This window comes from Phalacrocorax aristotelis, chromosome 7 (genome assembly GCF_949628215.1).
Source record: "Phalacrocorax aristotelis chromosome 7, bGulAri2.1, whole genome shotgun sequence".
Lineage (NCBI taxonomy): Eukaryota > Metazoa > Chordata > Aves > Suliformes > Phalacrocoracidae > Phalacrocorax > Phalacrocorax aristotelis.
Genome location: NC_134282.1, coordinates 32,606,406 through 32,630,255, shown reverse-complemented (window position 1 = coordinate 32,630,255; position 23,850 = coordinate 32,606,406). Strand labels below are relative to the sequence as shown.

The 23,850-nt window shown below is 45.2% G+C and overlaps 1 protein-coding gene and 1 long non-coding RNA gene across 36 annotated transcripts in view; one reads left to right on the top strand and one right to left on the bottom strand.

Annotated features, from left to right (window-relative positions):
- LOC142060134 (uncharacterized) overlaps positions 1–12,813 on the bottom strand; it is a 101,413-nt gene extending 88,600 nt beyond the window's left edge. For 25 of the 32 annotated variants that reach the window (XR_012661617.1, XR_012661615.1, XR_012661623.1 and 22 more), the window contains exons 1-3: positions 10,927–11,234; positions 10,715–10,845; positions 7,064–7,207 (exon numbers count right to left, since the gene is read on the bottom strand). This is a non-coding gene — a long non-coding RNA (uncharacterized LOC142060134). Of the gene's footprint in view, positions 1–7,063; positions 7,208–10,714; positions 10,846–10,926; positions 11,235–12,714 lie in introns of those variants that run through there. The other 7 variants (XR_012661627.1, XR_012661640.1, XR_012661642.1 and 4 more) reach the window with 4 other exon arrangements.
- ADPGK (ADP dependent glucokinase) lies at positions 12,307–23,409 on the top strand. Of its 4 annotated transcripts, none has more exons than XM_075099815.1 (7): positions 12,307–12,392; positions 16,458–16,683; positions 17,908–17,970; positions 18,233–18,353; positions 20,228–20,424; positions 21,253–21,351; positions 22,389–23,409. In XM_075099815.1, the coding sequence occupies exons 1-7, from the start codon at positions 12,382–12,384 to the stop codon at positions 22,935–22,937; spliced, it is 1,266 nt and encodes a 421-aa protein (XP_074955916.1). In that variant the 5' UTR covers positions 12,307–12,381; the 3' UTR covers positions 22,938–23,409. The 4 variants fall into 4 exon arrangements, with proteins under 4 accessions (XP_074955916.1, XP_074955915.1, XP_074955914.1 ...); XM_075099814.1 differs by having other exon boundaries at positions 22,386–23,409; XM_075099813.1 differs by lacking the exon at positions 12,307–12,392 and adding an exon at positions 12,917–13,131.
- Positions 23,410–23,850: the final 441 nt, after the last annotated feature.

The window sequence follows — 23,850 nt, the reverse complement described above, 5'->3', positions numbered from 1 at the left end:
TCAGCTCGGAGGTGAATCCCCCGCTGCCTGTTTCCTGCCTGTTATTGTCTGCTTTGCCCGGTGCATTGTCTGTAGCCGCCAAAGGCAGCTCGGCAGGCAGGCAGGAGCTGCCAGGCTGTGCAGCGCAGGCCCGCAGCGCCCTCTGCCGTGGGCCAGCTAGACTTGGACTGTTTGGCACCCCACAGCCGGAAGAGGCCCACTGTGCCACTGCAAGCACCGGGGGACGCATGGCCCAGGCACCCGGCTTGCTTTCAGGGCGGTCCCAGTGGCCACGCATCACCCAGCATGCGGAGCTGGCGTTTCAAAAGGACTAATCCCAGCAGCACCCAAAATTGCAGTAACTTCTACACACCTTGAGCCAAGGCCAGTGGGATTTTGGCAAGCAGAGGCAGAAATCTTTGCCTGCCTACTGCTTTCTATCAACTACTGGGCACTTCAGATAAAGGCAAGCTCTGTTCACAGAGGCTTTGCTGGGGACCTGAGTTTGGCATCCATCAGAGGAATGTGGAGCAAAGCAATTACCCCTCTCTCGGCCACCAGTCTCTGGTCATCACCTAAGGTCTGACTACATCTCGCAGTGTACTGAGCAGCCAGAATAACTCACCAGTCTGTCTGTGTACCATCATCGCAGAGGATTTATAAAGGATCTCTCAGCAGCTGGCTCTTGTTGAACGCTGCCCCGGGCACTGTGCTCCAGGCACCTCCATGCCCACACCACGGACCAACCTGCCCTGGGACCTTACCCCTCAACCCATCAGCACAGCAGCATCATGCACTGCAGGAGAAGAAATATGAGATATCTTTTGCAGAGCCAAAGGCAAAGCAATGACAAGTATTGTTTCTGTAGGAAGTTTGCTTGGTTTGCTAGGGATTATCAACATTTTAAAGGACAAGGTACTGCTCCTAGCGCTGGGAGCCAAGGATATGAATGAAGGAGCTTTACAAATACAGACATGTTGCACAGATAGACTAAATAAAGCTCATCTACAGTAGCCATTTTACTTTCCAAGTGAGTGAAAACAAGGTGTCCCACCCCCAGAAGAGCCAGAAAGAGCTCCAGCCCCCTCAGTAGATGCAAAGAGAGGGCTGGATTTTGAATGCTGCCTGAGAGGCTGGCCTTGGCTGAATGCTTCCACACTGTCAGGACAGCAATGTGTTGGAAAAGTGAGTCTTCCTCCAACGGGAAACACCACTCCCAGGAAGCAAAGTATTCCTGGCTGCCATGAAAACACTTGGAAGGTGGAAACACTTCTGTCCTCCCACAGTGCAACGGATTGCAGGAGGCCCCCAGCATCAGAGCCAGTCAGGTCCCATACCCAGCTACACCCACAGGACATTCAGCACCATAAATGGTTGCTGGAATAAAGTCAGCAAAAGAAATCACAAATTAAATAAAAGGGGATTTTGATTGACCAGAACATTTCATTTGGCCTAAAAGAAAATGAGAAGCCCAGATTTCCGTTTGAGCAAGAAGCAGCAGTACTGTGCTGTGTCCCAGCCCCACTCTCCCCAGTGTGGGCACTTGTAACATCTGGCCAGATGTGCCCTCAGGCCATACCCAGGCTCATGCGCTGGCACCTGCTGCTGGAAAACGTTTTTTTGTAATATTCCTTCCTGCCACATTCATCTCAGGCGGCAAAGATAAACATCACATCTCTCAAATCATGTTTTATGTTCTTACATATCTGTCCTGATGCGCTCCCAGCACAGCCAAGCCACCCCCTGCAACACCAAGCTTGCTTCTCATGACACCTGACTCACCTACTTTGGCACCACAGGGATTTTCTCCAGGCTTGGGAAGATTGTTCCTTCTTTCCTTGCCATTGTGAAAACCCTGTGTGCGCTGTGTGGGAAGCTAGATATGGGTGAGTGCAAGCCACTCTTGTGATGACAGGAGGTTGGCTGATGCGGGGCTGCAATGGGGCTGTTTCATGCTCCTCGGCAGGCTGGTAGGCCTACGTTCCTCCTGTGTGCTGCTGAGCAACCCCCAGAAGGCTGCGTATTTCAATGTCCTCCAAGTCTCATTCATCTTACACTTTCACTGAGTGTATGTATTTGTGGTTTCAGTGAAATATATGACACTCTACTGCTAGGCTGCATGAGCAAGAATTTATCTGCTCAACAGATTCTTCTAGCTTCCAAGTGCACGATTTATCCTCAAAAAACAGTCTAACACTGACAGGATCTCCTGATGGTAGCTCCAGGTGGTCTTTTGTGTACTGGCGATAGGAGGGTTTGCTTTTTCTCAGTGCTTTTCCCCTTTGCCTTAGTTCTTCCACCACTGCTGGCTGTGGTAACATCAGCTTCAGAGCATGCAGATACCAAAAAGTCAGTACATTCCCCTTTTGGTGCTCTAGGCTGAGGAACAGCTCAAGTCCATACTGCCCAAAGGAGACACAGGCAAGGTCCAAAATACGTTCACTGAATATATTTTCTGCTTTAGGTAGCGGAAAAGATGAACAGATCTAGATTCACTGGGCTTAGGTCAGTCTTGTCTGAGATACACAGGTCTTTTTCCTCACTGTGTCCTTCTAACTCTTCTCAACAATACCTCATCGGAGCCTTCTGCCACACAGCTCCCAGCTCAATCTTTCCAGGGGGCTGCACTATCTCATTTAAGTATTTCTAGGCAGTAAATTGGACTTCTCTGGTGCCCCTCAATCTTGACAGAGTAGCAAATATCCACAACTGTAAATCTGTCTTGCAGTTTGTTCTCAGGTTCCTCCTATCTGCACCCACGGTGGGCACACGTTTTGGTTGATGTTCTCTCTCTCTGCATTTTCTTTTATCAGAATAAAGATCTCATTTTACTGTTGCCTTGCTGTATTTATGACCTGCAAGGCTGTTCAGAGTCCCAACTGTGAACATTTGTGTCCTTTTCTTATCATATAGATATAAGCTGCAGCACACCGTTTCAGCAAAATAAGCCAAAGACATTCTGGGGGCACTAACAGTGGCATTTCACAACTGCTCCTTGGAGATTTCATCTCCTTCTTCTCAGAATACCTCTGTCCTTGAAATACAGTTTGAACATTTCACGTGAGATCACAAATGCATTAGAGGCATCTTTGCTCTGTTGACAGTGGTGACATGAACAGGAAAGGCATTGCTCTCCTGCCACTCCATTTACTGGCAACAGATGACACTGTCACCTCGCAGTTTGTATCACTGTACCATGAACTGAGGGGTAAGACCTGCTGTGGGCCAGGTGCATCATGTTGATGTAAATGTCTCCATAACAGTTGTCTCTTTGGTAAGGCTAACTAAAGGCTTGCAAAGATTTGAAAGCTTTGGAAGGAATCTAGAGTTTATACATCCTAACGGTCTCTGAACTGGCTTATTATCAGCGGGTAGCAGCATGCACCTTCCCAGGGCCAAGTCCCAACCTCAGAAAGACAGCAGGTGTCTGCCGCATGCTATTACAGCAAACTAGAATTTAATTTTAGGTTTATTCCCCCAGCTCTTGTTAGCAGACTAATGAGTTTGTGATTATGATCTTCTGCAGCTTCTGTCTTGAGGGCGTCTCTGCACCTGTCTGCAGAATGTCACTGGGTACTGCGCTGACTCCTGCATGTCCTATTAATGTGGCTTGCTGCGGTGCTGATATACTGAATAATCTGAACAGTAAATCCTTCCCTTGGAGTGAAGGATAGCATCACTCCCCTTATTTTACAAAAAGGTCAAGGGGAAAATTCCTGAAAGCTTCTGCTGGCCTGGGAAATGAACATAAACCCCTGGTCAGAGGGATTCTACTTTAGCTCCTGTTCGTAGCGTCTGCTGAACAGGATGTGCAGCACCAGCCAGCCCTGTCTGAAGCAGGGCAGAACGTTGTCCTTCCTCTCCCTGGTACTCTCCTACATACTACCCATGAGCAGCACAGGGCTCACAACTGTTACTCGCTGACCTGCCAGGCAAAAGTTGCTATTTCAGTTGAAATGCTGAAGGCTGATGAGAATCTGACAGTCCATGTTTAAATTACACTAGAGTGCCAGCTGGGAAGTGGGTGGAAATTAATCTTTTGTCAAATAGTTAAACTCCATTTTCTCAAAATTAATTAATCCACAAAGAACATATCCCTTCATGGATTTCATAGTTGAAAACAAAGCCAGTCTCGCCTCCCCTTATGTTATGTCAGTTGTACCACAAAGAAGAGCTCACTCAGTTGCTACTCATGTGATCAAATCATGGTGGAAAAAAGAAAAGCCCCTGCCTTGGCTTTCAATTTACCTGAGGTTCTGAGCTGTCCCACATTTATTTTTCTACAGTTACATCCAAACATCTGGTTCTGCCTTTTGTTTGGCGCTGATCTGCAGCGCCTTGACCCCAGCTTCCAGAGAGCAGCCAGAAGCCCCACCACAGGCTCCCTTGCCTGGCAGTCAAGGCACAACCCAGTTCTATTTTCAGACTGAATTTACCTCAGTTTGTATTAAATGCCAGGTGTCTGTTTGGTATCTCTGCCACGGTGGCAACTCTCAAATCACATTTGGTTTCCCATGGACAAGATCCAAGGAGCAATGGATGGCTGGACGGGTGCCCAGCTGAAAGCTCAAGAGCCTAACAGTGAGAAGCATCGCAGCACCTGTGTCTCCAGCTGAACTCAACGGAGACAGTGACATGCACCACCACAGAAAACCCAGCTGTCCTCAGGCTCCTGCTCCTCCTCTGGTAGCACAGCCTTCGTCAGGCTCATCTACTTTGACAATCTCTAAGTCTGGTCATCAGGTGCTTAGTGCATAGCTGTGCCCTTTCCCCGGCAAGTGTCCTGTGCAGCTGTCCAGACCTGTCTTTCTCACCTTCAGCTGCCAACTAAGTGCTAAATTGGTAGCAGTCTCCAAAGAGTTATCAGCTCTGTTCCTGTAACAGGGATCTGTTTGGGAAAGGTTTCCTCACACACCTCCCTATTTGGCATCTCATGACTTCACTTGAAGTAAAAACCATGCTCAGTAACACTTCTCCTCTCCCAAGCAGAACATAAGACAGTCATGGCACGTCAGACTACAGACCCATGCAGCCCATTATCTCTGACAGCAGTGAATAGTGTGATGCCTGGGAAAGAAAGACCAAGCCATCATTCACTGGTCACCCTCTAGACACAGAGGACTTCCTAACCCCCTACGGCACTGCTCAAGAGCATCTCTGCTCAAGGCTGAAGTATTTGTTTGTTCAACTTCTCCCTGTACAGAAGCTGGTCCAGACCAACAATCATCCCTGTTGCTCTTCCCTGGACATTTTTTATACCATATAGGTTTTGAGGTTGATGAGCAACCAGAACCTCAAAGCATTTCCTTCACAGATGAATGACCTCCTCTAGACAGCAGATGGAGTAATCACTCACTGCTGAGGTCGTCTTCTGTGTGTGTGACGTTTCAGCTAGAGGCAGAGCAGGGAAGAATAAGGTGACAAGACAATCTGTCTTGGCCACTACTGAGAAAGGAAATTTCACAGCAGTCATTTCTGAAATCCAGAAAGCAACAGAGGTAGAAAAGGATCGGTTTGCTTTCTTCTACACTTCTGTAAAGACAAAGGAGGAAGAGTCTTTCTCAGTATGTCCATCATGGAGAGGCTTTTAGTGCCTTCTCTGTTCTCTTTAGCCCACTTGGCTACTGGGCCTTGTCTCCCAGAGCACTACATTGTGGGTTGCCAGTGCTACAGGCAGAACAGCCGTTTCTACAAGAGAGATGTGCTTTGCTCTAAGCCAGTGAGAACAACCACCCAACCACCCAAATTAGCCGTAAGATACTACAGGAAAGCATTCATTCCTGCAGCGTTAACGAAGCATAATCTCTGAGCTCATAGAATGAAGATGGCTTAAATCATACACAGACTTTCAAAAGGAATTCTCTGAGGCCTGATCTGGTTGGTCACCCATATGACCACAAAGCCATTTCCCTGGGAATCTATCTGGTTTTCAGTTCAATCTCTTTTGGTCAGCTACCTCTCCTTGTCACACACATTGCTTGGCCTAGAGGCAACACATCCTCACAAGACTTACAGGTGCTGCAAAACTACAAAGGAAAAAGGAATTTCATGCTTATGGGGCCTCAGCAATACCTATACGCTTGCATAAGTAAAAACCGAGCTCAAATAATATTTATAACAGGACAGATTTTGTTCTGTATTTCTGTGATGTCCAGCATTTTATATTTTTATTTCCAGAGCATAAGGTATTTTCTTTGCAATCTTGTTCAAGCTCTTCCCCATACAGTTTCGCTAGCCCCTTGCTTCTCCACCTCCTCTTTGTTTTATAAAACATTTTCTGGGTATTCTGGCTGCCTATCACTTTTCTCAAGCCACATTTCTTCTCAAAAAGTTTCTACTTCCCTGTTCATCACCTCTTTGTGGAAGAGGTTAGAGAACTCTTCTGCCAATTAAGACAAATATGGTTCCACATGCAGCCACAATTACTACCACTGACTTCATTTTATACCAAATACTCCATGCCTTACACCTCCTGTCATTCACACAGGAGGAAAATACCAGGGGCAACTTTGTCAAAGCAAGTTCTATGGCTAAAACCTCTGTAGACAAATCTATGGAAGACAGCTCTGCCAGGCACTGCTATTTATGAGTTGTGTCAGTTAATACATAACACGGGGACATATGCGAGTATTTTACAATATGAACTATGAAATACGCAAATAGTTTTGGGAGTCTCACCGGTGAAATTCTGAAACAACTGCCTCTCAGACCAATACACAAATTTATTGCAAAATCTGATTTGGAGCTTCAGTTAGCATGTTAAAATATGCCTAGCTTACAATATTGCATAAAGCACATCCTATCAGTCAGCAGATCAGCCATCCCTGCGAAAGTAAAACCGTATGCCCGATTGCCACAGCCTTGAGTTCCTGTTCATGGAGTTGCAGCAGAGTCTGTGCTGCCTTACTGGAAGGTGCTAGCGAAGAGATGGGGCTCGGGAGGGTGGAGCAAAGGTGGCCCTGGGGCTTTTCTGACTAAGCAGACTCTGTGTGGTAATGGCCCACCCAGGGGCACGGTGTGAGGCAGGATCTAAGAGAATGAGCAGCGCTTAGCTGATGTAGCCGTCACCTTAAGTTGTCCTCACCCAACACAATTCTTCCACAGTTGCATGTGTGATTGGAATGGCAAAACAGCAGCTGAGCCAGCGGGACAGAACTGCTCCCCACAAAGACGTATCCTGTGCCCAAGACCCAGGCTGTGGCTATTCCAGACGTGCATGCAATACACACTGAATAAGAGACAGAAAAAAAGAAAAAGGCTACTCTCATAAAACAATACTAGCAAGAGTGGCTTTTTGCTGATAAAACCATGTAGCGCTCAGCCGGATATATATTTTTCCTCCCTCATGCTCGCAGAAATCTGACCTAAGGCTGCCCTGCCCATTTGCAAAGCACCCCAACAGGTCCCCGCATACAGCACCACAAGCAGGCAGGCCTAAAGGACAGCAAATACTTCGGCTTCTCTGTTCTAGTCTCTCCAGACCTGCCTAAATCTTTCTTCCATAGTCATCTGCCACAGCAAAGGCTTCAATTACAGCCTAAAGGGCTGCAAACCAAGGGCTTCTCAGAGATCTGGCTTTAGGAGTTTTCTTGAATGGTAACAGAAACGTGGCACATTTCTGACATATCATTTTGCTGATGGGGCTGTACTATGCCAATTTGTTAGTTTGAGGTATATGATAAGGTAGTGATGACGTGTTAGCAATGCCCTTTGTATCAGAGTGGTGAGGTCATATTTGATAGACACCAAACATTTCAAGGCACATTCACTACCAGTGACACTGTGCTGCTGTTAATGTGAAGAGAAATTATAACCTATATAATAAAGAATCCAAAGTACATATTACAGGATGCAATCCACATAACGCTCACCAATGAGTATGTAAATTGGTTGGATTTAGGGGACTGAAGAATATTTTGAGCTTTGTTTTCAGAGTTCCTTTCCAAAGATAAGATCAGGCATCTGTCATTCATCTTCTATCTTGCCAAAGAAGTCAGGAATCCAGAAATGCACATAAAGCATTGCTCTGTCCATATGCACTGCTCATATAAGACACAGAACCATCCTTTCTTTTGGATAATATCCAGTGCCACCTGTAATACATCTAATAACTCACCTGTGACTGTTCACAGGGCCAAACCTGACAGATAAATAGGTGTTTAGCTGGCCTGTTGCTCTGCAGCTCTCAGCACCTGACAGCAGTGCAGTTGGTGCAGCTGCACTTGGAGTCTGACTGGGGCAAGAACGGAAATGCCATCAAGACCTCTTCTCACCAAAGTTTCCTCACTTCTTTCTTGATGATAATTTCCTAAACTGTCTTCTTCCCACAAAGATTTTAGTTCTTCCATTTCTGTTGCTCTGAACCATTTGCTCCAGAAACAGGGCGATGCTTCCTGAGCTCAGGCAGCCACCACCACAAACTCTAACTGCTATGGGTGTTCACCAGCATGCATGGTGGCTCACACTTGCTCCAGCTCCTGCATATTCTGCTGAAAGCCAGGCTGATCACCACAGGGCATGGGCAATCGGCACTGCAAAATCTAGCAATTTGGCTCAAATTGAAAGAAATACGTAATTTTGGATCTAGACGATCCCAGCTCCAACCCTGGTGTCTCAGCCAAGATGGAAGCCATTCCACCCCCCACTGCTGAGCTCTCAAAAAAATGGATGATGGCAAGGCCTCCAAGGAAGGCAGATTTATAATCATGAGGCAGGGTGGAAGGGAAAAGAGATTCTCTGGCAGAAACACTCACTTTTGCAACAGCAAATCTCTCTAATGTGGTGGTTCAGATTCTGTAGAACATCCAAATGATTGGCATCTGACAGCTTCGTACTAGGCATTTCTTCCAAACTCTAATTCTGGGTACAGACTATGCTGATACTAATTAAGTAATTTAAACTGGGACTTGCATCTTTCCTGTGCGATGCTACTTCTGAAGCACTGCACTACCGATGAGTGTTTTGCAACTGCCAAGACATGAAAGCGTGTTTGTTATTAACACATCACTATATAATTAGGGGACTTAGCAGGGGGCTAGGTTTTCACATGTTCTTTTTACTCTACTGCTGACAGTGCTAGATGAAAGTCTCTAGGTATCCCGTTAGGTGACAAGTGAAAATGAGTTCTCCCGACAAAATTAAGCAATTTGGCACAATTTAGTAGAGATAGCATTTTCTGCTCAAAAATGGCCCAGAATTGGAACAGCAGGAGGTGTTACAGATCAAGATTGAGATGCGCTGGCCAAGCTGAGTGGGTGTCTTATAGAGCAGAGCAAGCAGTGGGTGCTGAAGTCCAGGATTGAGACATGCTGGCAGAGCTCAGACGGGGAATATTGCCCAGTTTCCAAGAACAGAGTCTGTGTTTCGTTACAGTTCCTCTGCTCATCTGCATGGCTCAGCACACAATTTCAACCTCTGAATTTTCCAGGCCTTTATTAGGATCCACCCAAAAGGCCTATTTTCCACTTTTTTCTACTCCTCCCCTAGTGAAGACGTGCCAGCAGTGATGACTCACGCCCATGTATTCTGCTGTCGGCTCTCATTTAATGACACGGCTCAAGCATCAGAAACATACGTGCTCCTTCCATGTATATAGGCTGATATATGGTTCCTACTGTAAAGGGTTTCCAATTCAGATTAAACAAGGCCTGTAATAAAAGATTGGAGGCTGTGGGATTTCAGGGAGATCTTTAATAGCAGAGAAGGCATGATGACATGTAGACGAGTCAGTTGGACACGTAAAAGCTGAATAATTGACTTCATGAAGCTTGGGGAACACAGAGCGAAGCAGTAATGTGATGGGAGTGTTGGATAGGATGGGAGGAAATGGGATTGCAAGCATCTGGAATGCAAATCCTGCCCTGAGTACTGCCTAATTTTTATTAGGTACAGCTGAAGAATGGATCCCAGGCATCACAGATACGCATGACTGATCCCAGCAACAACAAAGGAATTCAGAGTTTGAGCTAAACTCCTCCCCTTCCCCCATTGTGCACAGGCCTACAGTTTAAGCTGGCCAAAGTAGGTCAAAGGGAATGAATTCATTTGAATATGTAAATTCAACATAACAAGGAGTAAAGGCAATTGCTTCCAGCTTGAATTCAAACTAAGAAAAACAGGTCTTCACAAGCAGGTCCTACCACGAAACAGTGTCGAGGAAAGGATCTCTTATACAAAGAACTTCACATAACTAGGGAAAAGAAACAGAGGAAAATTGTTGACATTAAGTCTAGATTTAACTCTTTCCATTCTAAAATCCACTAACCCTTAACTTTCTCTTCCTCTGCTTTTAATAAAAACATTCCAGCAAAAACCCTTTAAATCAGTGTGTCGTATCTTTGAAATAACACACCGCACTGAACCAGAAGTAATCAGCTTGATATTTCTGTAATTAAACAGGTATTTAATTAACACCTTTTACTCAGCCTGAGTCAACTCCTAAGAATCCAACAGCCCTGCGTCCCTCTCCGTTACCTCCAATTAGAATTTGCAGGGCGCTGGGTAGCTCAAGGGAAGGAAAGAAGGAGCCAAATTCCAGTTCTCAGCTGACAGCTTCACCTCTGATTTGGCTGTTTGAGGCAAATCTAGATCTGCAATGGCTTAAAACAAACATTGACCAAGAAATTTCTGTTTAGCTCTGTAACTGAACAGGTTCTCTGCGAAAACCTCTTTTCTTTGCTAAGCCTTTTATTTTTATTGGCAGGAATAAAGAAAATAAACCAAACCTTTCAATTACCTTTATAGTCTCATTCAAGTCCACTGACAAAACTGTTCATGGAGATTTAACACCAGCAGTTTATGGAGACCAAATAGCAGTGGTTCCTCCTGAGCAGCTTCGATTTTGTTCATGTGGAAACTGTACCTGTTCTGGGAGTAAAAAAAGACAACTTTAGTCTTCAGAGCAACAATGCAGAACATTGCATTAGCATCAGATGAAAAATTAATCACCCCAAAATAGAATCGTGGCTAATTCCCCAAAGTATTGCTGTGTTTGATAGGTTATCCGCTTGCAGTCTAACCTTCTGACAACACAGTACTAATAATGGGGTCCGCAAGCTGTGACAATGCTATGGGTTTTGGCTGCCTTATGGGCACGTCTAATTACGATGTTCTGTGACAAGGCTATAAATACATAGGCTCCCTTAGGTGAAGACCCGATTGTAGTGAGCAATGAGGGGATCTGGCAGGTATTTGCTCTTTCTCACACAGCGTAGCACTGCCTGCTTGAACCGGAGGGCTGTTTATAACTGTGCGAGCCTCATGGGCCTATACCCCAGGGAGTTAGAGACTACGGAAGCAAGCGAGATTTCATAATCACATATAGATAAACGTTAGCGGGGAAAGTGCCAAAGGGAAAAGGAGTAAATTTGTTCAAATGAAAAAGCCTACTGACAAAACCCAAAGACCACCTGAGCAAAGGAAAAAAAGGGTTACATATTAACAAAGCAACTCTGGTGGGCTGAAGGTAAGTCTATACAGAGATGAAGATAATCACCCTTTTACAGTACACTTAAGCAGGTAGCTATTTGAGGAGAAAGAACTGTTTGAAGGATTTCCTGAAGAATAAGGAAGGTGGCTAGGCCTCTGGTTTGTTTTCAGGATTCCGTTCTTAAAGATCGTTACATTATCATAACGCTTTAGGCTTACAAAAGCTGTCAGTGCCCCTGCATGTTCGCTGCCAGGTGAGAAGGCTCTTTTTCACTCTTTCCTTCCCTACCAATTCTGGCCCACATCATCTGCCCGTCCTGCCGACCTTCACACCCTCCGTCTTTACTTGCTCCAAGGAGTAACTTCACAGAAACGGGAAAAAAATAAACAAATGAGGCAATCCTTTTTCATAAGGACTAGTCAGAAAGGGAAGCTGATGGGCAGCCAAATGACTGCTCAGGGCCAGTCAGTAGGTACATGATAACAGCTGGTGTAGATAAGCTGTTGACTAAATACCAACCCTTGCATCCTAAAAAGAAAAATCAACAGGAAGGCTTCCCCTACCCCATCTCCTTTACTGTTTGTTTTCTCAGAGTCAAAGGAGATGACAATCACTCACAACACAGATCTGAATAAGAAAATTATCAGGTGCCTCAACCAACGCACTGTGGCACACAGTTGTCAAACTCTTGCAAATTTTGTCGTAAGTCTTAGAGCTAATATTTCTATGATTTCTAAAGAAGCCTGGAAAAATTCCCTTTCGTTAAAAAGGGAAACCTCCCTTTTGACTCACTACACCACCTCTGTGATAGGATGAAACAAAGGACGCTCTCTCCCACAGCTCCCAGCACAGGCTGCCTCAGGAGGAGCATGGGAAGAAATGCGATGGAGTAACTCACCCCAGAGAAAGCACGGAAGAGGCTGAGACCAGACGCTAGGCTACACAGGAAGCCAGAATATACACTAGGGCCAGCAATGCAATTCAGGTCAGTGACTTGTTTGCTGGAGAGAAGCTGTTTAAGCAGAGGCACAGGACAAAGGAGCCAGGGGACAGCCGTGTTTAGTGAGCATGCAGGCACCATGGCCATGGGTGGGCTTCAGCTCGGTTGTGGCAATACAGTGTGAACCAGGCGCCAAGGCAACACCAGGGCTATGCTCACCGCGGTCTCCCCGCTGCCTGAGGACCAGGGCGGCGCTGCCCCAGGCCGGACTGTCCCCAGCGGGCCCGTGAGGGAGCCGGTCCCCACCAGCCATTCCCCCTCACAAAGTACCGCCACGCACCGCGCAGCCTCCACCTTATTCCCGTACCTCATTTACGCAGGCGGCGTAACCGTACCTCCCGGGAGGTACGTAGGTTACGCCGTTCGCATTAGGGCCCGCCTCGATTCCCGAAGCGACTTTACGACAGCGGGCACCGGGCGGGGGCGGGGCGCTACGGAGGCGGCGTAAGGAGGCCCCCGCCAGCGGCGTCTCTCCTCAGACGTGGCGGGGGAGGAGTGGCCGCGCCGCAATGTGGCAGAGATCGGTGTGCGTGGGCCTGCTGGCCCTGGCACTGGGTTACCTCTGCCTGCTGGGCCCCGAGCTGCCCCGCTCGGTGCTGCGGCACCTCTCTGCCTCGCTGCCGGGGGGGCTGCGGCGGCCCGGCTCCCTGGAGGACCGCATGGTGGCGGCCTGGCAGGCGGCCATCGTCCGCCCGGCGCGGCGCTGGGCACGCGTCGCCGTCGGGTAGGTGCCGGGGAGGGAGAGAGCGCCCCTGGCGGCGGGGCAGGGAGGGAGCCCCTGGCGGCGGGGCGGGGGACGCGCGGGTGGGCGCCCCTTCCCCTCAGCGGGCTCTGCGGCCGTGTATTTGTATCTATATCTGTATCTATAGATTTATATATATATATGCGTATGTATATATCAGGGCCTGACCCGCCGGCTGGAACCCTCCAGCCTGAGCCAGCGCAGCCTCCTTGAGCTATGACAAGGTTCAAAGCCGCTCCCTGAGTTACCGGGGGTTATGGCAGTGCTCCCCAGCAGACACCCCGGGAGAGGCCTCCTCCACTGTCCTCCGGACAGACAGGAGAAGAGGTTAGTCGTGGAGCGCAAGGTGGTGCCGTGCTGTAGGACCTCACACTGATGAGCCCGGGTGCTCACTGGAGCTCCTCACCTGTTCATTAAAACTCTTTTAATTTTTCAGGCCTGTAGTTTTCCAGGTAGGGGTGCCTTCCTGAGAGTGAGCTGCTAGTGACTACAGCACCTGCCTCCTGCGTTGCTTAACCAGAGGTGGACCTTGGCTGAGGGGATTAATGGTCTGGAAAACTCCTGTATTGGTGCTTTAAGTGAGCTGCATGGTTCAGAGCCGGCTGGCAAGTCTGTCTCTGGAGACCTTATCCCTGGCTGGCTTGCCTGTAAAACATATTTATACAGAGAGAATGTCTGAGGGAATCAGAGCTGCTGGCCCATCCCCAGGAAGGTGGCAGCTGCGGAGCACAGTTCGGCAATAAATAGGTACAAGAGATGAGTTTGTAAAATGGCAAAGTGAGGAAAGCCTTCATGATAGGGGAGAACTAACTGAGTCAAGGTGGAGAGGCGAAGGAGAGAGATGAGGAAGGTGAAACAAGATAGCAGGAGACGTTGAAAACACCTGTGCATGTACAGGGAAATCCAACACCCTTCCTCTCTTTAAACTGGGAAGAGGGCGAGGGGAAAGTTCAGGAATGTCACATTGATATCAAATGCTGGTTTTAAGTCTTATCATTAATCTTGCCATTATATTTAGCACTTGACTCACTTTCTTTTAAACATAAGGACACGACAGGTTGACTTTGACTAGCAGATTGGGCCTTCAAGTGTTGGAAGAAGTTTCTCCACCTCAGCGTCTCCATAGCTAATCCAGTGTTGGTTGGAGTCTGTCTTGCCCTTGCATCACAGTTGATGCAGACTTTCTCCTGTGAATCTATGACAAAATAGGTTTTCTGGTGCCTTATTTAGTCCTCTCTTTTGCTGTGCCCTCACTGGAAAAGAGCCAGGTATCTTTGGTTTATTCCTTTCTTCTTTGCTTTAAAGCAACTGAATATATATAATATATACACACACCCAAAACACATGGGGCCTCAAAGTTCAACTCTGGAAGCAGTTCATTAGTAGCATATCCCTGCTGTTAAGGGAGTTTATTAAAAGCATGAAGTGTGTTAGCAGAGGAATGGCAGGGAGGGAGAAGAAGGACAGTTGGAAGATGATTAGAGGTGTCTCCCTTGAAAGAACTGTGACTTGGTTTATGTCCCCTTGCATCTTTAATGATTTATTAAAATATAAAATTGCTGACCTTTTGCTGAGTGAGTTTGGGGCTAAAGTGCTGCTTGAGCTTATTGTTTCTTTGGTTTTCTTTTCTCTGCTGTGTGAGGGGATTTTTCTCTCCCTAGTGCATGAGATGATGCACAATACAGAGGATTTGTGCGCTGGTTACCTCAGGTACTGAAAAGCCTCGGTTGTTTTTAATGTCCTTTATTTTGTGCAATGCAGCCTTCATGTGTTGCAGCCCAAATCATGCATGAAAGGTCACTGACAAGGAGGAATAGTAAATGGCTGTGCGTTTCATGCTGACATGTAAGCAGGTGTTGGCATTTGGAGTATTGTGTGGATAGACAGATAGTAAGTTAGAGATCCTGCCTAAGTTTGATAAATCGTTTCAATCCCTGCCAGGGGAGCATGGGCAGAGGAACAGAAATTGCACTTGACAGCAGTTCCAGAAGACATTTTAGTAATTGCTGGTATCATCTCAGTAAATATTTGGTATATATTGGTGTCTCTCTGAAACCAAGGAGTAGAGGGAAGGGCAAGTGTTCCTAAACTTTCTTCCTGGGACCTAGTTCCAGCCAGAAACTTTCCTGTTCTCTAGTCTGAATTAGACTGTGTTTAAATTAATATAATTGAAAAGAAATGGGGACTGGGAAGATTTGAGCTGCAGGTTAGACTTCACATAAAGTCTAGACCTCCTGAAATGGTTCTTACCACTTCCGAACTATTGTGGGATTTTTCTCCTGTTTCCACTACTGGAGAGAAGGTGGTATGCTATTTCTGGAAATTTGGGGTGGTCCTTTTGAAATTGCAGTTACCAAATATTTCAACCGAAAAATTGCTCTCCTGACTTCCTGTGGAACACAGGAAGTTCCATCTCAATATGAGAAAACACTTCTTTCCTGTGAGGGTGACAGAGCAGTGGAACAGGCTGCCCGGGGAGGTTGTGGTGTCTCCTTCCCTGGAGACATTCAAAACCTGCCTGGATGCGTTCCTGTGCCCCCTGCTCTAGGTGTGCCTGCTCAGGCAGGGGAGTTGGGCAAGATGATCTCTAAAGGTCCCTTCCAACCTCTACCGATTCTGTGATTCTGTGATTCTGTGATTCTGTGATTCTGTGATTCTGTGATTCTGTGATTCTGTGATTCTGTGATTCTGTGATTCCTTATCAACAGAGCAAACATATGTGTGGGATGTTCGTGTGTGTGGCTTCGGTTATTGAAAGCAATAGTTGAAACTGAAGAGGTTGATATAGTAGAGTTAAATACTTTCATTTTTGTTTTTAACGGTTCTGAATTGCATATATGTTTTAAACTAGAAGTATATTTTTAAAAAAATCTGATTTTAAGGATTTAAAATGTTATTCTTATTGTGCCTATTCTTTTTTGAGCAAACCTAAGGCAGCAAATGAAGCATAACATATACTGCATAGGTCCAAAGGTGGTAGCGTATGTTGCAGCTTACTCTTTCTTGTTATAATTCAGCAGTATGTTAAAAATACCTCTCTTCTCTGCAGTGCTGGAGCACAATAAAAGCATGTCAAGAGGAGAACGCTGTATTAGAGAATTTCAGGAAATTCATATGCCTTTGTGGTTTGTGTTTTTTTTCATTTCGTTGGTTACTTTCCCCCTTAGCATGAGGGCTGTGAACAGCAAACATCACTAACTGGAAAATGACCTCATTGTATTGTCTTGCAAGCGCAGGACAATATTAAGGAACAATATTCCTAAGGAACGCGTGGTTTTCTTAGGATGCATTTTCCTTTTCTCTTCCAGTGTCAATGCCTGCGTAGACGTTGTTCTGTCCGGTGTGAAGTTGTTAGAGGCGCTTGGTCTTGAACCCGGGAATGGAAAAAATCATGCAGTCTTGAACTCCAGACAGGACCTGAAAGAAGTGTTCGCTCACTTCATGGAAAAAGGGGCAGCTGCTGAGCGCTTCTTCAGTGACGCTGAGTCTTTCCATCACATTGCACAGACAGCCTCTGAGTACCCTGGTGCACAGGTATGTCTTCCACCTCAAGATAAGCTTTGAAAAGCATGTTTCTTATTTTCTGCATCATTGGTGACTTCTATGTCTAGTGAGAGAGCAAATCACTCAGGAAGGAAACTGTTGCCATTGCTTGAGTGTGTTAATGACTTTCTGCAAAACTCTGCACCTGCTGTAAGTAGTAGGGTTTTGAATGGTCTGTCCCGTGGTTGCTTTCTCAAGACTGACACTTTGGTCTGAGATGCCTCATAGGAATACTGTAAAATGGGAGACAGATGGGGCTGATGCTGTAAAAGGCTCCAACATCTTATAATGAGGCACGAAGTGAGGAAGTAGATCCAAGTGCTAGGAGTTGTAAACATGCTGATCAGCTTCAGCTACTTAACACAGGATTTAAATTCCCTCTAGGAGTGATTAAAATAAATAAATATTTGTTCTCAAGCAAGACTTTCCAAAAGCAAAGTTTTGTTGCTCTGATTTATACTGGCTCTTCTGAATCTAGTTTGATACCTTGCTTGGCAGTTAATAATTTCTACAGACTGCTTAATGCTTATGTAGTTCACCAGCTGCTTTTGAAAATGAGGAAAAGCTCTAAATGTTTTCTCTTGGTCAATACTCTCCTGTGTTGACTTGTTTCTCACCACGTTTGCTACACTGGCTTTCTGGAATCACCTGATTATTATCTGTATCCTCCTATATCCTCTTTTCTGTCTCCTCTGAGTGCCTGTGATCCTCATGACAATCTATAATCTTTAGTTTCAAAGCTCACATCGGAGTTTTCTTGCTTGAAAGTTTAATCTCTCTTACCTGAGTAAGAAACTTTCACAGTTCTGCTCATTTCACATGGGCACAGGTAGCAGGTTTAACCTTCATTTCAAACTGGAGGAAGTATTGTTGCAGTTTTTAAATGATTGCTTGTCAGCCTTGCTAAAAAACCACAAGTTACCAAATGCCACAGAAAAGTTGCACAGAAGTAGGGGCTCTTTATGTTATGAATTGATTTTTACAAGCTTGAGAGTTACCTGAAGGTGAATATTTAGATTTTAAACAGTCAGAGAATGCACAACTTGTTGAGATCTCACAGAGAATTGTAAAATTGTTTTTGCCTTCAGCCCCAGTAAGCTTAATGAACTTCTATAATGCTAGACCCTTGTCTAATCTAGCCTGTATTGAGGACTAAGCATGTATAAAACTATCAAAGCACAGGAATGCCCATACCTGCCTCTTATTGTTTTACAGCTCTATGTAGGAGGAAATGCTGCTCTCATTGGTCAGAAGCTTGCAACAAATCCAGACCTGAAGGTATGTGTTCCAAAATTTCCATGCTATTCACTTGTCCGTAGTGAGGCTTACGTTACTTCCTGGTAGATTATGTGCATCTTGAAGTTATTTCTTAGGTTATCGTGAAACATGTGGTTGGCCTTAGAAGTTGAAAAGCATAGCTAATTTTTAAAAGTTGAATTATAATGCTTTTAAATCAGTTGTCTAGGTGATGCTTAAACGCACTGAAATGGTGGCAAGGGACAGGGCAAGGGATCCTTGATTGTTTTTTCTTGTTTTCTAGATTCTCCTTTGCGGCCCAGTTGGCCCTAAACTCCACGAACTACTTGATGACAATGTAGTTGTGCCACCTGAATCCATGCAGGAAAGAGATGAATTCCATCTTATCTTGGAGTATCAAGCAGGTAACTTGCCAAAGGCTGGATGTTAGGTGGGAGCCCTGAACATCACTAAGACAGTCCTGGGTTTAAAGGCAGTTGTTTGTTTTGGTTTTTTTTTTTTTAAAACCAGTTAATTCCAGAAGGACTGTGTAAGTTATCAGTACTGGCAGCTGTCACTGGGCTAATCCAATAATTCCATGCACTTCAGGCAGGTGTGGTAGGTGAACAGGCATCTAAGTCTTTTGAAACTTTTTCTCTTTGTAATACGGTTACTGTGAATACTGATTCATGCTGCTGTCTTGCCATACCATTGGTTCTGTGTGGTTGTACGCTATAACCTATAGAAACCAAGTGGACTTTTCATTTTGTTGTGATGCATAACCTAAGCAGGCCTGATGGATGTAATTCTAAAGCTGTGTGAACACCAAAATAGACCACTTATTTCCTCTGAAAACAGAAGGTACCATTTAACCACATGCAGGTGAAATTCAGGGTAACCCTAATACAATGGATAAAACAAATCTGCTTGTGTTTTCTTGCTGTTCTCAGCCTGAATCATTCCACTGGTCTTTCTCAATATACAGCTTCAGAGTTACATTGGTGTGACAGAAGAGGGAGTGACACAAGGAGGGAACCACCTTAATTAAACTTTTTCAGCAGCAAAGCTATGTGGAGCAGCACTCAAAGCATTCGCTCTGGACTTCTGGCTGAAACAAAGTTACTATAACTGAAAAGTGCTGTTACACAGTAGCACTTGTAAAATTACACTAATCTCTAAGTAATTATTCATTCTTCTTGCTCCTGGAAACATCCTCATTAGATGATATGTTAGTAGATGATGTCTCCTTTTCTCAGCATCTCTGTTCTCAGGTGGCAGCTGCCCTCCTGATGCAACTCTGGGGATCTATGTCCTAGACAGAACTTTGTCATAAGCCTTATCTTAAGAGGAGGCAGCACTGATGGCTGTTGATACTGTTTTAGTGGCTTTTCCACAAATGCTGGTCATATTCTCCATAGTATAACCAGTATATGGTCTGGGAGACCTGAGTGAACAAGTATGCAGGGTGGTTCTAAGGTGGAGATTCTGCCTATCATAGCCTCCAAAATGCTTGTGTCTCAAGAGCTTTCTGTCCAAGCTACCCTTTGTGACCTGTGTTTGTTTATTCCCCTACATTTCTTTCTGTCCAGTTATCGTAACTGGCACAAGGAACTGCCCGCTGCCTGAACAAAGACTTGTGTACAGATAGGGAGAGCTGGCAGAGGATTGGCCAGTTGGACTGTGGCTTGTGTAATTTGTATCCTCTCTCAGCTCACTGTTGTTACCCTGTTTTCTCATAGCTTGGTGTCCTGGAGATGGAGCCCATTTAATTTGTGATCTTATCCAGGAATAAAACCATATACACATACAGCACTGATGCAGCTCTATTCTGCAGCTAATTTATGGGAGCTGCGCAGTCAGAAACAGCAAGAGCCACGAGACTTTTCAGGGTGTACTTTCATGATGAAGCCTGAGTCAAGCCTAGCAGGTTGCCAGAAGGCAACCTCTCTTTGCATATCCTGCACACTCCAAACGTTTGGCTTGAACTGGCTGTGACACTCACCTAATTGCATGCTAAATGAATATAACTGATTAAAACATCACAAAGCTTGCAAAACCAAACAAGTATTGAATTTTCCTTCTGATCAGACAAGCATCTAAATGAGGCAAAGGGAGTGAATGAAGAGAATGAATGAGAAAAAGAGGAAGACTTCTCTTGTAGCTGGCAGTAGCTGTTAAGTGGGCACAGTCACATTGTGAAACCGTGCCTTCGTATTCCAGCAGGATATCCCAAAACAGTCTCCTGACCGGTGGTTTCGTTTTCTTCTGAGTTAACTCGCTTCTATTTGTTTCATCCTAGGTGAAGAGTGGGGACAAGTGAGAGCACCCAATGCCAACCGCTTCATCTTCTCCCATGACCTATCAAATGGCGCCTTAAATATGCTGGAAGTGTTTGTGTCCAGCTTGGATGAATTTCAGCCAGATCTTGTGGTACTTTCAGGGCTTCACATGATGGAAGGCCAGAGTAGGGAGATGCGGCAGAGACGACTTATGGAGGTAAGATACTTGAACACCACCTTAATTTCCATTCCAGCAAATGCTTTGTGGCAAACTTTTGGTTTCCCAGGCTTGAACTTGTAAATAGGCTGTGTCTTCAGATCTCCCACAAATCTTTTCAGTATTGCATGCTAAAAGAAGAATGTGAACTGTAGGAATGGCAAAAGCCTAATCCTCTAACACTAATGTTTCTTAGATTCAGTGGGTTTTCTAGGGAAAAAAGGCATGGTCTGTTTGTCTGGCTGGAGTACGCTGACATAGTTACTGGAGCTTGTCTAATGGCTAAATTACTCTTTTTCTATCCCAGACACTAAGGTGGTCAAGGTTATAAGCCAGACTTGCATTCTTCAAGCAGCATCTATGTTAGATAATCCAAGAGGCAGCTTTCTCATCTGAGCCCAAAGGAGCTACACCAAGTTTTCTTTTTATTTCCAGATAACTGCCTGTCTTACAGCTGAGTGCCCTTCCTGATGCAATACACTAGCCTAATTTCTTATTTTTCTCTGGTCTAGGACCAGCTGCTCTACAGCTGCTTCAGATTTGTGAGGTTTCTGAATTCGTCCATTAGAAGAGTGCTGAGTTGGGTGCAGATTAGGGTTAGATACAGTTTTCTTGCTCTGGGATCCTGAAAACTAGAAGTTGTTTTAATTTCTTCCCCTTAGCTGTACGTTCTGGCAGTTGCCAGACATATCATTTGGACTTGTGTTTAATTCCATACACAAGAAGATTGAAGGATGTGTATCTCTGAGTCAAAATCCCTTTGTTCTTTCTGTTTCTTAATGAATATGTGTTTTAGGTTGGATTTTTTTTTTTTCTTTTCCCCTGTAGGCTGTGGCCTCCATCTCTGACATCCCCACTGACATTCCCATACACCTGGAGCTGGCCAGTATGACTGATCAAGATTTTATGAGCAACATTATGCATCAGGTAATGAAACTGAAAGGACAAGCTCTTTTTACTGTTTTCCTTTTCTTCAGTATCACAATGCACGGACTGATAGATGAATATAGAAATGAAAACTTAAAATTAGAGCTGTCTCTTTGAAGATAAATTGAGAACATGGGTATAATGTCTGCTATTGCATTCTGAATGCTTCAGTTTTCTCTGCTGAGCTTACCAGTAGAGTCTGGTCAGGTCTACCAGTCTCCTCTGCGCAGCGAAGGAGAACTGTAATGACTTAGCAGAGGACAGATTTGTTTTCTTTAGCTCAGAAGAGAGTGCTCCTTTTGCAAAGGTCTCTTTGGGAAGTTTAATTTAGGAGGTATCTTACAAAGCTTTCGGTTGATCATCAGACAGTTTTCAGCAAGGAGTAAGGATTTTTTTTTTTTCAGATCTGAATTTATTCAGCAACTGTATTCAGTAAAAATCCCATGCTACGCAGCTGGGCTCTGTTCTCTGATATAAAGATTTTTCGCAGTCACGGGAGGAAAGGTGACCCAGGGGAATACTCACAACTCCACAAGTAACTTTGGTTTAGATTTAGCAGGCCTGCAAATTCCTAGAAAAAACAGGGTTTGAATTTGAGCTGAGTTTGTAATTTAAAAAAAAAAAAACTTGATTTCTTTCTGCAAAGAAAGATTTCTTCCCTGCAGATCCTGATGGTTCCCTGTTTAGCTTGACACAGCTCTGATCTGTGTTATGAGAGTTTGATGTGGATTTGATGTTTTGTTACTCTTTAATGTCAAAGTGCGTGTCTAGAAAATTAATTGCACAAAATTATCATGTACCCTTGGCGTGAAATGTTTTCTTGGCTAAGTAATTCTTGCAGACTTGTTGAACTGGGGAAGCTTGAGCAGTGACTTTGGCCTGCATCTCTGCAGGAAACTGGGTGCTTCCTTCTGCTGCGCACACTGGCAAGAGAGCCGGTAACACAGTATTGTAAAATCAATACCCTGAATGAGAAAGACTAAAGTCTGATTCCCTCTCTGAAGGAAAAACTGTTGTTCCTGTGTTTCTGTTAGCAGGTCTTTCCCCTGGTGAACTCCATTGGGCTGAATGAACAGGAGCTGCTGTTCCTCACGCAGTCTGCCTCTGGTCCCCACGCCTCCCTTGCTTCCTGGAGTGGAGTTCCCGATGTGGGCATAGTCAGCGACATCCTCTTCTGGATCCTGAAGGAGCACGGGAAGACAGTGGACCGGGCCTCTGATCTCACGCGGATCCACTTCCACACCCTGGCCTATCATATCCTTGTCACAGTGGATGGGTACTGGGGCAACCAGGTTGCTGCTGTGGCTGCTGGAGCTAGAGCAGCAGGGACTCAGGCCTGTGCGACTGAAACCATCGACACCAGCAAAGTCTTTCTTAAAGCTCCTTTAGAGTTTGTGACCTCCCAGACAGAGGCACCTTCCAAAATCTTTTTGAATCCAGATAAGCCAGTGGTGCATTGGCACAGAGAAGGCATCTCATTCCATTTCACTCCCGTTTTGGTCTGTAAAGACCCTGTCCGGACCGTGGGACTTGGGGATGCTATTTCAGCTGAAGGACTGCTATACTCAGAAGTATATCCTCACTAGGAGACTAAGACCCTCCTTTTTCTCCAATACTCTACGGTGTCTGAGGAGCCATGGTGTCCTCCGTTAGGATTTCAGCCAGTGGTGGTATAGGAACAGAATCCACGTGGTGTGTTTTCTGGATATAACTGAAACAAGAGCCAAAGAATAATTCCAGGTATAAACTGTCAGATGCATTCCAGCCACTTGGCAGTGACTCAAACACTTCCAAGTTAGGTGCAGATGTTTGAGTATTTAATGTGAAAATTGGCTTTGCTTTGTCTTAAGCATGTGGGGAGGGAAACAAATATCAATCCCTGTTTGGCGTACGTTTGCTGTTTGTAACTCCGAATGGGTCTTGTCTGTTAGTGCTGGAAAGTACGGCAGCCAGGAGAATTTCCTGCGTGTGGATCCCAGGGAGAGCACAGCAGTGCTTGGCCCTACCTTGCCTCTGATAAATTAAAAATAAAGGCTTTTGGTTTATCTCCTCACAGCACATTGCTATGTGGCAAGAGCAAACCTTCCACTTGCTTGGTGTGATGATGGTATTTTTTACTGATGAAATTACCTCTCAACTTCGGTGCCCCCAGCATTGGAGGGAGCCAGAGTCCTGAAATGTGATGCACACTGTACCTACTCCGTAAATGCACAGATAAAACCTGACTCAAGGCTGCGTAGATTATTTTGGGTATCTGTTGTCTCTGTGACTAATAGTATTTAACTGAGCCCTAGTAGCCCATGCTTAGTTTTTGGGCAACTAGAAGTGAAAATAATCAGGGTTTATATTTGGGGAGACAGCTTTATTTTCTTGCCAGGTAAACCACCTGTGTTTGCTGTACGCTAAATGCCAAGAGTTCCAGACAGAGTAGGGTTGACAGCTGGTGTTCTTTGCTAACAGTGGGTGCTTATATCTGGTGTTTTACAGAAAAGCTATTGA

Bases quoted from the DNA above. Each gene is read 5' to 3' on its own strand.
- ADPGK (XM_075099816.1), top strand. From the start codon at position 12,917: ATGTGGCAGAGATCGGTGTGCGTGGGCCTGCTGGCCCTGGCACTGGGT. The intron at 18,354-20,227 runs GTAACTTGCCAA...GTTTCATCCTAG, and splicing joins TATCTTGGAGTATCAAGCAG to GTGAAGAGTGGGGACAAGTG. The intron at 21,352-22,385 runs GTAATGAAACTG...TGTTTCTGTTAG, and splicing joins TGAGCAACATTATGCATCAG to CAGGTCTTTCCCCTGGTGAA.